Source organism: Sinocyclocheilus grahami, unplaced genomic scaffold (genome assembly GCF_001515645.1).
Source record: "Sinocyclocheilus grahami isolate Dianchi unplaced genomic scaffold, SAMN03320097.WGS_v1.1 scaffold780.1, whole genome shotgun sequence".
NCBI lineage: Eukaryota > Metazoa > Chordata > Actinopteri > Cypriniformes > Cyprinidae > Sinocyclocheilus > Sinocyclocheilus grahami.
In genome coordinates, this window is record NW_015505959.1 from 446,231 (window position 1) to 464,162 (window position 17,932).

Genomic DNA, 17,932 nt, shown 5'->3' on the forward strand with positions numbered 1-17,932 from the left:
TTCTAAAAAATATATCAAAATTAAGTACATTTATGCAAACAAAAATAATAAAATCTGGCAGTGAGCTAAGCAAAATATTTTTTAATAAATGTATTTATTAATTAACATTTTTGTTTTAATCCATTTAAACTGATTTAAATAATAGTAAATTTTTCATTGAATTAAGAATTTTTAGATATTTGTATAGGAAAACAAGACAAACATACTGAGTAAGAAAATCTTTCTTTTCTGTTGTTCCTCTGTTCCTTCTGATATCCTTTCATCATTTCCGTTTCTCTTTGCTGGTCTGTCCTGTTGTATAAAAGGCTCAGAGTTGGAGTGTGTGTTGCTCCTTTAGCAGCTCATCATGATGACTCAGTCCTGCTAGAGAGCAGCTGCTTCTTTTCTGTGCTTTATTACTATCGACGTAACGTGTGTTGAACACAGAACAGTTTTGGGTCTCTGATGCTTTTAGCTGCCTATTTTAGCCATGTGACCTTTTCAACTGAGCTTGGTAGTTTATTGAAGTCATTAAAATGCTGTGTCACAGATACTCCGTCTCAGAGGGTTCAGTTTCTGCTGGGCACTGAGGATGGTGATGAAGAGCACATACCACATGACCTCTTCACTGAGCTGGATGAGATCTGCCTCCGTGACGGAGAGGATGCTGAGTGGAGAGAAACCGCCAGGTACATGTGACCTGTCTGGATTCAGTCATTCAATATGCACTTATGGGTCAAAGACAAATAATGACTGAGAAGATAAAACGTATTTTTAAAATAAAATAAAATACCGATTTTTTAAAAGAAAATAATAAATATGACGTAATCTTTAATCCTGATTTTATCAAATGTCTCCATAAAAGTGGCACACTCATCTAGTAAAAAGTGAAAAAATATTTCCATAAACCTTGTATAGAATATGAGTGTGCATATCTTAATTTTTTTTCCCCCAGTTTGTATTTATTTATTTATTACATTTTTTTTATTTATTATTTATTTTATAAAATATTTGTAAAAAATTTTTTTCTAGGGGTTATTTGATTTGACTGTTAAAAAGATAATATGTCATAAAAAGGTCAAATTAAAAATCGAACTGAAATAAAAAAAGACAAAATAGAAAAATAGAAAAGTAAAAAACAACAACTAAGGTAATAATAATAATGGCAAAAGCACTTAACATATTGCTAAAACTTAAGCTAAAAATAAAGTGAAAATCGAAAATATAAAAATAAAAGCAATTTTAATAAATTAATCAATAAATACCATAATAGTATATAAATAATATTAAAATAACACTGTTCTGATATTGTTTGATCAGTGTCTCCAAAAAAAGCGTGATAATCATGTAGTAAAAAGTGATAAAATATTTCTCTAAACCTTGAATAGAATATGAGTGTACATATCCTAATTTTTTTTTAAATCAAATTGTATTTATTTATTTATTTGTTTGCTTATGCATTTATAAAGTGTATTTTATTTTCAATTATGTTTTTTCTTGGGATCATTTGATTTGACAATTAAAAAAATAGTATGCCATGAAAAGGTTAAATTAAAACTAAAACTGAAAAAAATATATAGGCAAAATATAAATATTTAAAAAATAAAACTACTAAAAATGACAAAAGCACATAACGTTATATTAAAACTTTAGCTAAAATTAAAATCATAACTAAAATGATCTGATATTAGAATAAACAACAGCAAGTCAATGTATTATAAACAACACACAGGAAACCATTTTTTTTGTCATGTGACCAATGCATGTGACAAGAAACCACAAGAACAGGAAATGACATCAGAATGGCCGTTTGTCAAGGTCAGTACATGCAAATCTGATATTTCCACTTTTTTAAGACACTGCATGGTTAGTTCAGATTGTCACAGAGCTTTTGAACATAATGATCAAGAAATTATTTTAATCATTTTTACTTACTGATTAGAAAGTCCTTCATTCTTTTTTTTTTTTTGTTAAGAATGATATAGATGTTTTTCAACCAGCGTGATGAATGCAAAAATTTAAACAATTTTTAAAAGATTTTTACTTTTCTCCATCTCGGCGATCTTTATTTGTTATTAGCCCATAAGTAATTAATCAATATTTTGACATCGATTGTTAATGTTCTGCATTTATTAGAGATTGATTCTTGGCTGCTCTCATATGTTTTGAGAGCATGAGTGATGTTTAATGCATTAAATCTGTTGAGCGGCATTAGTCCAAGAGAGCTGCAGTTATATAAAGAACCATTGTTGTGTAATGTTTGTGTGTGTGATAAAACAGAAAGGCTAAATAAAGCACTTACAATGATGATGGTTTCTACATTGTCATATGGCATCACATCTAAATGCAAGTGCACTCAGCATGAGAATTGCTTTCATTTTTCTTCAATAAGCAAAGGCAACACGTACACCGTAGTTCTTTATATCTAAAAATATAAAAAATTCACATGAGACAACACAATTTTCTATTTACGTGTTCAGTAAAGGTTATAAGGAAGGTTGTTTCTGTTATTATTTATTCACCTGCATGTTGTTCTTGACAGTTCATAGTGCTGTCAAGCTCTAAGAAGGACAAATATGATATATTTGGCATATGAAATAAAGTATGTACGTCTCTGATTCTGATTCTTCTGGATTTGTATGAGAGCCTCATGTTTTAAGTTACTACTTTTCTGCTCTTAATTTAGAATTGTCTTGAAACTTTTGTTTTTCACATTCATTGGTTATCTGGCTGCAGGTGTGGATGTTTTTAAAGGAATAGTTCACCCCAAAATGAAAATTTGCTGAAAATGTACTCGCCAAATGTACTCCGGCCATCCAAGATGCAGATGAGTTTGTTTCTTCATCAGATTTGGAGAAATGTAGCATTGCATCACTTGCTCACCAATGGATGCTTTGCAGTGAATGGGTGCCGTCAGAATGAGAGTCCAAACAGCTGATAAAAACATCACAAGTATCCACACCACTACAGTCCATCACATCCTCCAGTGAAAAAGTCATTTTGTCTGAATCAGGAGAGAAATATGCACAGATCAAGCACTGTTTACAAGTGAAAACAGCTCTAAACAAATATGTGAGTGGATTGGGATGAGAGAGACAACAGGAGATGGACTTTTCCATTTTGTCCAGACAACTTACAAACACGCAGCTTTTCACCAGATGTTAACTGATGGACTGGAGTGGTGTGGATTATTGTGATGTTTTTATCAGCTGTTTGGACTCTCATTCTGACGGCACCCATTCACTGCAGAGGATCCATTGGTGAGCAAGTCATGCAATGCTACATTTCTCCAATTCTGAGTCAGAAACTAACTCATCTACATCTTGGATGGCCTGAGGGCGAATACATATTTGGGTGAACTATTTCTTTAAGCATGTCCGTGTCTCTTTGTCCAGGTGGCTGAAGTTTGAAGAGGACGTGGAGGATGGAGGTGAGCGCTGGAGTAAACCGTACGTTGCGACGCTCTCTCTGCACAGTCTCTTTGAGCTGCGGAGCTGCATTACAAACGGCACCGTCATGTTGGACATGAGAGCCAGCTCTCTGGAGGAGATTGCAGGTAACGTGTTATGCTAAAGAAATGTTCACGTTTTACTATGAAATTACAACAAATATGTAAAAAGATCATCTAAGCAACAGCTAACATATATACGTATCTTAAAACCTATATATACAACTATATTAAAAAATGTAATATATAAAAATAAATGTATTTATATGTGCATATGCATTCATATATGTGTTTATCTTATCTGAATGAATTTCTTAGATATGGTGCTGGACCAACAAGAAGTGGCTGTGCAACTCGAAGATGATGTCAGGAAGAAGGTCAAAGAGGCTCTTCTGAAGCAGCACCATCATCAGAACCAGAAGAAACTGGCCAATCGGATTCCCATCGTCCGCTCTTTCGCAGACATCGGCAAGAGGCAGTCTGAGACAAACTGCATAGACAAAAATGGTATTCATTTGCCTTTGTGCAGAAAATACAGGAGGTTGCAGGTCTGATTATGCAAATGACATCAAAACTATGTACAACTACAACTTAAAAATTTGGTTCAGTAAATGAATATGAACTGAGTACTATTATAAGCAAGGATGCATTATATTGATCCAAAGTGGCAAAAAAAAGCATTTATAATGTCTTTACCATTATAATTACTATAACATGTTATGGTTTAAATAATTATAATTTCTATTCATCCAAAAATCCTGAAAATAGATATAACTGTTTCCACAAAATATGAAGCAGCACACCAGTTTTCAACATTGATAATAATCAGAAATGTTTCTTGAGCAGCAGATCATAATATTAGAATGATTTCTGAAGGATCATGTGACACTGAAGACTGGCGTAATGATGCTGAAAATGCAGCTTTGATCACAGAAATAAATTACATTTTACAATATATTACAATAGAAAACAGTTATTCTAAATTGTAATAATATTTACTGATTTTACTGTATTTTTGAATAATAAATAATGCAACCTTGATGTGAGCTAAGAGACATTAAAAACTTACCAGCCAAATTGAAATATATATTTTTAAATATTTATAATGTTCAATTACTTTATTTTATGTATATATTCCTGTTTTTAAATATGTATTTATTTATTACAAACTGGACTAAATAAGATGTGTTGGAAATGGAACAATAATTTTGGCTATTTAATGCAGTTGCCACTCCTAAAACTTAGCACTTAAGTGAAATTGTCCAATTTATGTCCATTAGAGTTGTTGCTGGTTTCATTAGAAATCTGTTGCTCCTAAAAATCAGCTCACACATGCCAGATCCACCATCTCAGAGTTTCAGTGTCTCTGTTGTCTTGTCTCCTCTTTATGTGTGTGTGTGTCTGACAGGTGCATCATCTCATCTCTTTAAGTGTCCTCTGTGGCAGTCAGTTGTTTGTGATGGGAACGATGGACAGGTCTCATCTTGTTCTCCATGTTGGCCTCTGTGCTGCTCGTCCAGAGTGTCCATCACCTCACCTCTCCCTCCTCCATCCTCCACATCCACCCACCCAAATCAGAACCCCACCGCCTCCTTCAGCCTGGACAGAGACGACGGCTTGGATCCAGGCAACTTTTAACTTGAGAGACTTTCCCTTCTGTTGTAGTGCTTCCTAAAACATAACGTGTGAAGGTGGTTATCTCAGCGGATAGGTTGCACGTGGTAAACAAACTGTAGGCTAAAATGCTAAGACAGGCTGCGAGGATGCATGATTCTCTGAGATGATTTTAATAACAAATAGCAAATGTTATTAAAGGGTTAGTTCACCCAAAAATGAAAGTTCTGTCATTAATTGCTCACCCTCATGTCGTTTCAAACCCGTAAGACCTTCGTTCATCTTCGGAACACAAATTAAGATGTTTTTGATGGAATCTGAGAGCTGTCTGACCCTGCATAGACAGCAAAGCAACTGAAATGTTCCCAAGTCCAGAGACGTAGCAAGGAGATCTGTAAAATAATCCATGTGACATCAGTGGTTCATCCGCAATTATACGAAGCTATGAGAATACTTTTTGTGCGCAAAAGAAAAAAAACAATGACTTTATTAAACAATTCGTCTCCTCCGCATCACCCTGTAGTGCCATTTTGGAGAATATCAGATGGACGTAAACAACGTATAATCTGTTTTATGTACAACTTTTACAGATTTAAAAATAAAAAATTAGCTACAGTAACTATATTTAAGCTATCTTAAGTTAAATTATGATTAAATTAGAATTTATCTCACGCAAAAACAAGGATATACGTTAGGGAGACTTATGTTAATATGTTAATATGCATATATGCATAAAATATCTCACAAGAAATTCCAGGAACTATGTGATGATTCAAATGAATAATTTTGCTGAACCAGTTCTTTAAAATGAACTGTTAGAATGAGTTGAATCAATAAAATGAATCCAAACTTCTGTTTTTTTTTTTGTTTGTTTTGTTTTTATGAGATATTCTAAGATATTGCATTCAGATAATGTCAGAATGATCGTTATTATGAAACGAGTGCTCATGAACGGCACCAAAATAATAAAAAATGGTGAGATGCTTTCCTTTAAGTACATTAAATGTCTGCGTACTGTCAATCTTAATATGTTAATATACATAAAAGCATAAAAAATTATACACAAGAAGTTCCAGGAGTGATGATTCAGATGACTCAGAGAATCATTTTGCTGAACAGGTTCATTATAATGAACTGTCTGAATGAATCGACTCAGTAAAAGTGTTTGTGAAGAACTAGACATTAAAAATCGACAGATAAATAGAAAACGATTGATTTATAGATGTTGATTTTATCTATAGAAATAACACATTTTACCATTATTGCAGAATATGTCTATATTTAGAATTATTTAAGCAGTTTGAGAGCATAGGGAAACTATTACATCATTCGCAGTGTTAAAGAGGTTTTTTTGTGCATTTTACTTAATTCAGTTATCTGACTGGTTGAGATTTCTTTGCAGAATCATGGGTAATGTAGGATGCACAAGAAGTTCCAGGAGTGATGATTCAGATGACTCAGAGAATCATTTTGCTGAACAGGTTCATTATAATGAACTGTCTGAATGAATCGACTCAGTAAAGTGTTTGTGAAGAACTAGACATTAAAAATCGACAGATAAATAGAAAACGATTGATTTATAGATGTTGATTTTATCTATAGAAATAACACATTTTACCATTATTGCAGAATATGTCTATATTTAGAATTATTTAAGCAGTTTGAGAGCATAGGGAAACTATTACATCATTCGCAGTGTTAAAGAGGTTTTTTTGTGCATTTTACTTAATTCAGTTATCTGACTGGTTGAGATTTCTTTGCAGAATCATGGGTAATGTAGTCTTTCTCCAGGAGTTCCACATTTAAACACAAGTATTGTTAATAATGTAAGCATACCATCTATTAACAACCTTGTAACTGACAGTAGATATGCCTTTAATGGATTATGAGTTAGCTTTAAAATCAATTCCCTTATGAAAGAAAATGAATGGGATTGTTGCATTCTATTGGGTGACAAAACTACATTTCCCATGATTCTCTTTGGCTGTACAAGTCACAAAGATAAAATACAGAGTAAAGTGTAAATTAGGCACCTAATGCACATCTTCTTTTTGTTGCAAGAAAACTTGTCCAATACTAAAAATGTCCAATACATTGATTTTTTTTCTGAACAAAATTAGCAAAAAGATCGTTATCTATGGCTTGTAAGTGCCACTTGAAGGCAGCAACAGTTGACTTACCTTCATGGTACTGAAAAATGTTTCTTTCAGTTGGCTAAACCCAAGGCTGATGCTACATTTATTAATTTACATATATGTATTATGCATTTTATCGAAAGCGACTTAAAAAATTTAATATTATACAATTTGTGCCAGTAGATAAGCAGTGTAATTTTGCAGATAAATGACATGATATTGTACTGTGAGAAAGGTGAAGGCTATTCTGAATATTCATCACCTTTATACAGGGCTTATGTTTAGGAAGTTTGCCAGCTTCCCACACGCTAATGCTAGCGCATGAAGTGTTCCAGACCCTTCGTTCTGTGCCGTGCAAGCGCTCAGAGCATCATTAGTACAGAGCCAAAGCTGCATTAAAACAGCAGCGAGCATGACTAATAAACACAAATCTGTTCATGCCATGTAAGATGCTCTCTTAACTAAGGGCTTTGGTGCTGCATCATGTGCTAAAAGCTGCTTTAGCTGCCTTTAGAGTAGAGTGCAATCGAGTTTCCATGAAGTGATGCTTGGTGATTTATACATGTATTTATATCCATTTTTGAAGGCTGCTGTATTGAGCATACTGACAAAAATGTGAAATTAGTACTAGCCATTGTCTCTCTGCTCATTGTGTCTCATTTTATGGATGTAGTAATTAATAGTGATGGTTAAAATACATCTGCGATCATGACAGACCTCCATTAAAATCATTTTCTCTCCTACCATCATATATGCACAATCATTTCAGTCTGCTACATTTAATCTGGAAATATAGCCGATGCTTATGCTGCGTTCCATTCATTGGCTGAATAACACTGATTAGTTTTGGCATTGTATTGATTGATTGATTGATTGATTGATAGTCTCTCTGTCTGCAGGTCAGATGATTCCTCCCCAGTCTCAACCACTGACCACAGAGGGCAAGAATGACGTGAGCCGTGAAAACAGTGCTGTGGACTTCAGCAAGGTAAAGATGCAGAATTAAATATAACTACACTACTTGTCAACGCAATCGAGTTTCCATGAAGTGATGCTTGGTGATTTATACATGTATTTATATCCATTTTTGAAGGCTGCTGTATTGAGCATACTGACAAAAATGTGAAATTAGTACTAGCCATTGTCTCTCTGCTCATTGTGTCTCATTTTATGGATGTAGTAATTAATAGTGATGGTTAAAACACATCTGCGATCATGACAGACCTCCATTAAAATAATTTTCTCTCCTACCATCATATATGCACAATCATTTCAGTCTGCTACATTTAATCTGGAAATATAGCCGATGCTTATGCTGCGTTCCTTTCATTGGCTGAATAACACTGATTAGTTTTGGCATTGTATTGATTGATTGATTGATAGTCTCTCTGTCTGCAGGTCAGATGATTCCTCCCCAGTCTCAACCACTGACCACAGAGGGCAAGAATGACGTGAGCCGTGAAAACAGTGCTGTGGACTTCAGCAAGGTAAAGATGCAGAATTAAATATAACTACACTACTTGTCAAAAGTTTGGAAACATTACAAGGCTGCATGTATGTGCTAAAAAATACAGCAAAACGGTAATATTGTGAAATATTGTTACAATTTAAAATAACTATTTTCTATGTTACTATATTTTAAAATGTAATTTATTCATGTGATGCAAAGCTGAATTTCCAGCATCATTCCTCCAGTCTTCAGTGTCACATGATCTTCAGAAATCATTCTAATATGCTGATTTGCTGCTCAGGAAACTTTTCTGATTATTTTCAATGTTGAAAACAGTTGTGCTAGTTAATATTTATGCAGAAATCGTGATATACATCCATTCAAAAATGGGTGGGGGGTGTTTAATAGAAATGAATGCTTTTGTTTTTTGTCAAATTATCTGAAAAAATGCGGTCGTCTTATATTCAGGCTCTAGACTTTGACATGTCAATAATACACCCACAACAATAGGTGGTGCCAAATACGCATAAAATGAGTGTGCCATGAAATACGTAATGTAATGCGTGTTGTAAAGATAGTTAATATTTATGCAGAAATCGTGATATACATCCATTCAAATATGGGTGGGGGGTGTTTAATAGAAATGAATGCTTTTGTTTTTTGTCAAATTATCTGAAAAAATGCGGTCATCTTATATTCAGGCTCTAGACTTTGACATGTCAATAATACACCCACAACAATAGGTGGTGCCAAATACGCATAAAATGAGTGTGCCATGAAATACGTAATGTAATGCGTGTTGTAAAGATCGCGAGTAAAAACAAAAGAAAAGCTTAAATGCAGCTTTGATCACAGGAATAAATTACATTTTAAAATATATTCAAATAGAATATAGTTATTTCAAAGTGTAATAATATTTTACAATATTACTGCTTTTAATTGATTTTTGATCAAATAAAAACAGTCTTTTTTAGCATAAAATACTTCTTTCAAAAGCATTAAAAAAAATCGTAACTCCAAACTTTTGAAAGGCAGTTTATATAACCAGATGTGATGCATCATGTTTTTATTGCACAAAAGCAAAATAAATAATAATAATAATTTGAACATTAATTACCTTAAAAGTACATGTATTTTCTTTCTGAATGCAATATAATGTAGAATTATAAAAACATGCAATTATTTCCATACATTTTATGGACGTTCTTAACCCCAACCCCCCCCCCCCCCCCCCCAAAAAAACACATTTTACTGCATTATAAAGTGAAATGTCCTTTCAATTCTATTCTCATGAATATTTCACCATATATAGTGAAGTAACTTAAAGTTTCTTTTAAAATAGCTAACACTTTTACAGTGTGACTTACAGTCCAGTACAGTACATAGAGGTCTGTGTGCTTTCTCTGAAGCCGTCTGTTCTGGGAAGAGGGATTATGCTTCAAACACACTGTGGTTGAAACCCTCTTTACCTGACATTAGACTGTTCTGTTTCTTGTATTAAGTGGGTATTATGTTGTGATCCCATGAACAGATGAGCAGGCAGGTGCTGTGCTGTCAGGTTCACAGGGGTCGTGATGAAATGCTGCAATTAAAATAGAGAGTAATATTATGAAATCTTACACAATACATGGCCTTTTGCATTATGCAAACATACATAATCTCTTTGGTTCTGTACATCATTTTGACCTTTGGCCCTAAACCAGTCTTGAGAGCACATTTACACAGAAAACAGAATTCCAGAATTCTACAAAGAGCTTTATGGATTTTTTTTAATGCTTTTTAATATTCCATATCGAGATTTGAAAATCAAATCTCATATCCTATATATGGATGGGATTGCGTAATTATGGTGGCTTCAAAAAACCAGCACACTGAGGTTAAGTTTTTTTTTTGTATTATTGAGGTACTGTTATAGTTTTTGTTTATATTTTGAATTAGTTTCAAATGATTTTTTATAAAAGTTAACGTTTTAGTAATTGTGTTGTGTTTTTGTCATTTTATATATATTTTTTGTTTGAACATTTATTTCAAGTAACAAAAATGTTTTTGTTAATATTTTGAATTTGATTTTATTTTTAGTTAAAGTTTTAGTAATTTTGCTGTGTTTTTGTCATTTTATTATTATCATCATTTTTTAAGTATGTTTTAGTTTATTTAGTTTTAGTTATTTTAATATTTCAACTTAAACTAAACAAAAATGCGAAATGTTGTCTTGGCAACTAGTCGAAATAAAAATAAGTAAATTTTTTTAATACATAATTTATTTTATTTGAGTTCATGTATATTTTATTTAAAGTATTGGATGTTTTTTTTAATGGTTTTAGCTTTATAATAATCCTGATTATAACCTACACAGTCTTTTGATCTTTTCTGAATGAATTAAGTAACTGATCAAACATGTTCTTGTCCCATAATTTCCCCCCAAAATACACCTAGAACACCCTAGCAACCTCCTACCAACTAAGATCACCAAAGCAACCGACTAGCAACACTGTAGAAACTGCAAAAGTATTCACGCTCCACAAGGCTACCACTCTTTTAAACTCTCTTTAGTCTGTCCATTTTTTTATTTAGATTAGCTTAAGGTCTGTATGACGAACCAGTTCAAAACGAACATGCAAGACTTTGTTCTCAATATGCCTCTGTATTTCTCATCTAGTGATGCAGGAACCTGACTCTGCATAATGATTTGTGTGTAGATAGACCTGCACTTCATGAAGAAGATTCCTCCAGGTGCAGAGGCCTCTAATGTTTTGGTTGGAGAGCTGGAGTTTCTGGACAGGCCCATCGTGGCGTTTGTCCGCCTCTCTCCTGCCGTACTGCTGAACGGCCTGGCGGAAGTTCCCATCACCACCAGGTGAACATCTTGGTGAACAGCTTGTGAAAGCCAACATAAGAACACAGTTACATTACTGTTTTGTGCCTCATCTCTCAGGTTCCTGTTCATCCTGCTGGGGCCTCTGGGTAAAGGACCACAATATCACGAGATTGGCAGATCAATTGCTACCTTGATGACAGATGAGGTAAGAGGACATGATGTTTTTCAGTACTTTGTTTTAACAAAGTACTGTTTGTATTGACTTTGTATTTTTGATCCAGAGGCATTTTATAATCATTCAAATTAGATTTTATAAAAACTGATTCTAAATTCTGATTGAATGAGCTGCATTTGATGGCATGAGTATGCATCACATACATGATGATGGCGGCGCAAATGGCAGCCAGGACGCTGAGCTCCACGATTCTTCTATTGTTTTTGTTTGTTTGTTCTGTGTTTTGTCATTCTTCTTCTATAAGTTTTACCAGAGACGAACTCCATAACATTAAGCAGCACACCCCAGACAATATTTTTCTGTTTTTTGATTATTCGGACATTTTGTTAGACATTCTAGTCGGAGGTACAGCGGTGTTGTTCAAACGCGCGTGCAGACGCAGAAGAGGGAAACGTGCCGGCGCCCTGGTGAAGCTCCGCGCACGCGGCTTTCGGACTGTGCTCCCAAGCATTCATCTCGCGAATGTCCGTTCCCTTCCTAACAAAACGGATGAACTTCTTCTCCTCACCCGCACCAACAAGGACCTTTCAAACTCTGCTGCACTGTGCTTCACTGAAACCTGGCTGAGTGAAGCCATTCCGGACAACGCGCTTCATCTGCCGGGCTACCAGCTGTTCAGAGCGGATCGCATCGCGGAGTTAACAGGGAAAACCAGAGGTGGTGGATTGTGTTTCTACATCAACGAAAGTTGGTGTTCAGATGTAACAACGCTGAAAAAGGTATGCTGTCCTAATTTAGAGGCACTCATCATAAACTGTAAACCGTTCTACTCGCCGCGGGAGTTTTCCTCTTTCATTCTTGTGAATGTGTACGTGCCTCCGGACGCGTGCGTGAGCGCCGCGATGCAACAGCTGGCCGAACAAATAACTGAAATGGAGCAAAGGTACCCAGACTCTATTTTAATCATTCTTGGAGACTTTAACAAATCAAATCTCTCCCGTGAACTGCCAAAATACAAGCAGCACATTACGTGTCCACCCTCTCTCTACACGAATGACTGCACCTCTAAGGACCCCTCTGTCAAGCTCCTGAATTTCGCAGACGACACTAAAGTCATCGGCCTCATCAAGGATGGAAACGAGTCTGCTTACAGACAGGAGGTTAAAGTAGTTATACTTATATTAAACTGCACACTTTGTAAATAACATACAGTATCTGCACACTAATAAACATATCTGTACATTTATCTAAACAATTACATTTTTTCCTATACTTCTATTTCTGTATATAGTACATTATTCAATTTTTCTTTTTTTATTATATTAGTGTTATATTACATCCTTACTGTGTTATTCCTATGCATGTCTGCACTATGTTTGTACTTTCTTCTGCACTGGAAGCTCCTGTCGTCAAGTCAAATTCCTTGTGTGTGTACTTGGTAATAAAGCTTTTCTGATTCTGATTCTGATTCTGATTTGAAGTTATTATGAAAATGAAGGTTCACTTATATTAAATGGTCAACTCAAAATTATTTTATTAAATATATATATATTTTTTATATTTGTGTAATCAAACATGATTTTTTTTTAAATGACACAAACCAAGTATTTAGTTATGAAAATGAAAGTCCACTTGCATAGTTGTCAACTTGAATTAATTTTATTAAATCATTATATTATATATTATATTATTGTTTATTTTTGTGTATATTTTATATAGATTTTTTACATTTATATTTTATTTTATTTTATTGTTTTATTTTACAATTCCAATTTCTGTAATTTGTTTGAATGAGAATTTTTAGTGACACAAAGTGACTAATTAATTATGAAAACGAACGTTGTCATCTTTAAATTATTTATTATATTATTTACATTTTTTTGTATATATTTTATATTTTTTATATTTATGGTTTTATAATTTTTTTCAGATTTCTGTAATTGGATCAAACAAGAGTTTTTAGAGTGACACTAACCAAATAATACCACAGAAAACATCAAGGACTTCATCAAATCCATCAAAAATGATGTCCCTTTAAAAAAATAATAAATAAAATAAATAAATAACCGAATAGAAATGGAAAAAACATACAAATTAATGATCTATCAACACAATATTCCAAAGAGAAAGATATGTTTTATGCAAGATATTTTTTTATTATATGAAATTGTCTGTTTTTGTCATCCACTCAAACCAAACGTACATGTTTACTCAACTGTGATAAAAGAAAGCTAACTAATATGATTTATATCGTTTAAAAATTGTTTAATATTTTATCCAACATAGAGAGACATAAAAATGTACTTCATGGAAGGAGTGGCCCATTAATTATAATAAATGTAACTCATTATTGAAGACTGCCATCTGTTGCTTTCTATCTAAAAACTCCCCACAAATTTCTGACCATGAGAGGTTATTGTTTTAATAAACTGGATTTCATGCAGACTGAAGCCGTCTCACAGAGATGAGAGGACTGGAGACTCCTGAGGTCTTTCACAGCTCAGCACATTCTCTCTCACTTAGTCTTAGAGGTGCAGAGGAGACTTGCAGAACAGCCCTAATAACATGCAAATGACTGCTAATTAGCCAGAAAACCACCCTCGTGCCAAGCTGCTGCTTGATGTTGCTAAGGCAACATCTCAGGACGTTATTGAAGAGCATGAAAATGAGAATATGTACTTTTTTCCAGGCTTTTCCAGTATAAAAGAGTCTTAAAGAAATAACTTGTCTTTAAATGAAGTTTTCTTTCTTTCATGAAACACAAACAGCTACTAGGAAGAATGTTCAAAATGTGTTTTTTTTTCTCAGAATTCTGTTTATATCTCACAATTCTGACTTTTTTCTCTCAGAATTCTACATTTATATCTTGCAATTATGACTTTTTTTGTAATTCTGAGTTTACATCTCACAATTCACATTTTTTTCTTGCAAATGCGAGTAAACATTCATTTACTGCATTGTTTTCTTTCTTTCATGAAACACAAACAGCTACTAGGAAGAATGTTCAAAATGTGTTTTTTTTCTCAGAATTCTGTTTATATCTCACAATTCTGACTTTTTTCTCTCAGAATTCTACATTTATATCTTGCAATTATGACTTTTTTTGTAATTCTGAGTTTACATCTCACAATTCACATTTTTTTCTTGCAAATGCGAGTTTATATGCCACAATTCTGTTTTTTTTCTCAGAATTCTGTTTATATCTCACAATTCTGACTTTTTTCTCTGAATTCGAAATTCTGAGTTTACTTTTCACAGTTCTGACCTTTTTTCTCAGAATTCAGTGTTTAAAGTTCAGATTTTTTTTCTTCTTGTTTTTGGAATTATTAATTATTAATTAATTTTATGACTTTTTTTCTCAGAATTCTGAGTTTATATCTCGCAATTATGACTTTTTCCCTCAGAATTCTACGTTTATATCTTGCAATTATGACTTTTTTTGTAATTCTGAGTTTACATCTCACAATTCTGACTTTTTTCAATTGTGAGTTTGTCTCGCAATTCAAATTTTTTTCTTGCAATTGTTAGTTTATATGCCACAATTCAGTTTTTTTTCTCAGTATTGAGAGTTTATATTTTGCATTTCTGACTTTATTTATAAAAATATAAATACAAATAAAAAACTGAAATATTTATATATAAAAAAGTCATATAAACTCAGAAGGACTTTTTTAAATATATATATTCCGTGGTGGAAATCAACATCCATACAATTTTTGACTAAGAATGTTCCGGTTTTGTCTTTTGTAGGTTTTCCATGATGTGGCCTATAAAGCTAAAGACCGCAATGATCTGATTGCTGGAATCGATGAATTTCTTGACCAGGTTACAGTTCTGCCACCGGGAGAATGGGACCCGTCCATCAGGATAGAGCCGCCAAAAAACGTCCCGTCCCAGGTCAGTGGAACAGAAACTACTGTACGAATCAGAGAAACTTACAGTAAGACAACACAGAGCTGATATGTAGGATAGAAAACAGAAGGATCGAAGTTTATTTACTCTTAGTCAAAAGACTACATTTATGTTTCTGGTGATCTTAAAAGGCTTTTGATCTAAAGACGACTGAAAAAGGTTTTGTACACAAATACAAACTGTGCATAAATAGACATTTCTGTACAAAAGGAATCTTTTAGTTTCATTGACAGGGATGAGGTGCAGTGCTCGGTGAAGGAAAAGCATCAAGAAGTGCTCATCATGCATATTCCTCCTTCAGAAGTGTTTGGCATTATTGTGGTTAATATCAAATGAAAAACTGTTTGTTAAGTCAAATTCAGTGTTGTCTGCCACATGTGTACAGTAAGTCACGTGATGTAATGCACATGATTTATAAAAGCACAGCTGGCCGTGAATCTCCATCTGGTTATAAAGATTAAAATGGAGCATTTACTGTTGAAATCTCTATCTAGAAAATCCTGAAGAGAGGATTAACTATTACACTGCACTCTTAAAAAAAGAGTGAAAAATGCCCTGATGATCTAAATCAGTGGTCACCAACCTTTTTAGGCCCAAGATCCCTGACCTCGGCCTTTATGAAAGACAAGATCTACCTATTGAAGAATTGATAGAAAAAGACATAGAAGATTTTACTTCAAATTTGAGGCCTTTTACTTAGTATTTTAATTAGGGATGCAGTCATAGCTGATTCCGAATTCAGATTTTCTTTTCTTTCTTTCTTTTTTTTAACTAGCAAATTGGCTGATTCTGATACTGATATTTAAGCAAATTTATTTATTGGCTATCTGCTTTATAACAAACAAACTGACTTCAAACTAAAGTATCTAGCCATTTGAATTAGAGGCAACCACTGCATTTTAATCATGATCTGCACGGGCAGTTGTTTTTGATTTGATTTAGATTAATTTCAGGATTTAAAACAAAAACAGAATGGTCTGACTCTAGGTGTTATTTATTTATTTGCTACATAAAACATCTGCACAAACAAAAACAGCAGGTCTGAATGAGACGCACTCTCTGACCACAGGTGGCGCTTATGAACAGGGTTGCCAGGTTTTCGCAATAGAACTAGTCCAATCGTGTTTCGAGGGGTTTCCCCTGTAAAAATCGCATTCCAGGGATAAAATACAAGTTTTTCGGTGGTGATCTTCCAGTAAAACTCGCATTCCAGGGGCTAAATGTCACGTTATTGGGGTCGCTTCAACCCGCGGACATGAACAACAACCCGCGGCAACAGTGTTAAAGTAACGTTAGCCCAATTCCTTGTTTCCCGCTGTAAACAAAGCAGAGATGCGCTTTATATGGAGGAGAAGAAAATGCCATTGCCATCGAAACTTTTCTCAAGACAGTTCCCTTCAGTGATACATTAATATAACCCCAGAAATGTAATGCATTTTTGTACTTATTTTACTGTTTTTTTCGGGATCTACTGGGACAGTGATAAAGATCTACCAGTCGATTGCAATCGACGGGTTGGCGACCACTGATCTAAATGATTTATTTGACATGCCCCTTGAGTTTTGAAATGCTTTAATGGGATAATTGACCCCAAAATTAAAATTCTGCCATTCAGTCATGCTGTTCCAAACCAGAATGACTTGTTTCTACCATGGAATACAAAAAGAAGGCATTTTTGGGGAGCTTGTCTCTTTAAAAAAAAAAAAAGCATTAAAACTCCTACATCTTATTAAGCAAGAATTAATTAAATTGATCACAAGTGACAGTAGAAACATTTATGTAACAAAAATATTTGATCAAAGAATCCTGAAAAAATAAAAAGCATCAAGGTTTCCTCAAAAATATGAAGCAGCGCAACTGTTTTCAACATTGATAAATGATAATAATCAGAAATGTTTCTTGAGCAGCAAATCAGCATATTATACTGATTTCTGAAGATCATGTGACACTGAAGACTGGAGTAATGATGCTGGAAATTCAGCTGCGCATCACAGCATTGAAAATATATTAACATTATGAACGGTTATTTTCAATTGTAATTAATACAAGTTTACCGTATTTTGATCAACTGAATGCAGCCTTAAATGAGCATTCAAAAACATTAAAAAAATCTTACCAACCAAACACTTTTGAATGAAGTGTAGGTTTTCACTTGATGTGAAACTGAAATAAATATGACTAAAAAGGATGTAGACATTTAAAACACACAAAAACGAATCAAAATGACAAAAATGCAACAAAAGCTCTAAAACTTTGAAATTAAAATGAAACAGAAAATATAAAATAAAAGCTAATTCAAAACATTAATACAACTATAATCATTTCTCAATGATAGCAAAATAACACTGTGTATTAAATTTTTTTTAAATGTGAAGTTTAATTATGCAAATTAAGTATAATC

General features: G+C 33.6%; 1 protein-coding gene across 1 annotated transcript in view; it reads left to right on the plus strand.

The window, feature by feature from the left end:
* Window positions 1–349: 349 nt before the first annotated feature.
* The window catches only part of LOC107561560 (sodium-driven chloride bicarbonate exchanger-like), a 35,109-nt gene continuing 17,526 nt past the window's right edge, over window positions 350–17,932 (plus strand). The window contains exons 1-10 of the mRNA XM_016246031.1: window positions 350–362; window positions 530–668; window positions 3,375–3,535; window positions 3,746–3,934; window positions 4,836–5,060; window positions 8,076–8,164; window positions 8,580–8,663; window positions 11,326–11,483; window positions 11,562–11,649; window positions 15,370–15,516. Of these exons, the coding sequence (XP_016101517.1) occupies window positions 350–362; window positions 530–668; window positions 3,375–3,535; window positions 3,746–3,934; window positions 4,836–5,060; window positions 8,076–8,164; window positions 8,580–8,663; window positions 11,326–11,483; window positions 11,562–11,649; window positions 15,370–15,516 (1,293 nt within the window). The remainder of the gene's footprint in view (window positions 363–529; window positions 669–3,374; window positions 3,536–3,745; window positions 3,935–4,835; window positions 5,061–8,075; window positions 8,165–8,579; window positions 8,664–11,325; window positions 11,484–11,561; window positions 11,650–15,369; window positions 15,517–17,932) is intronic.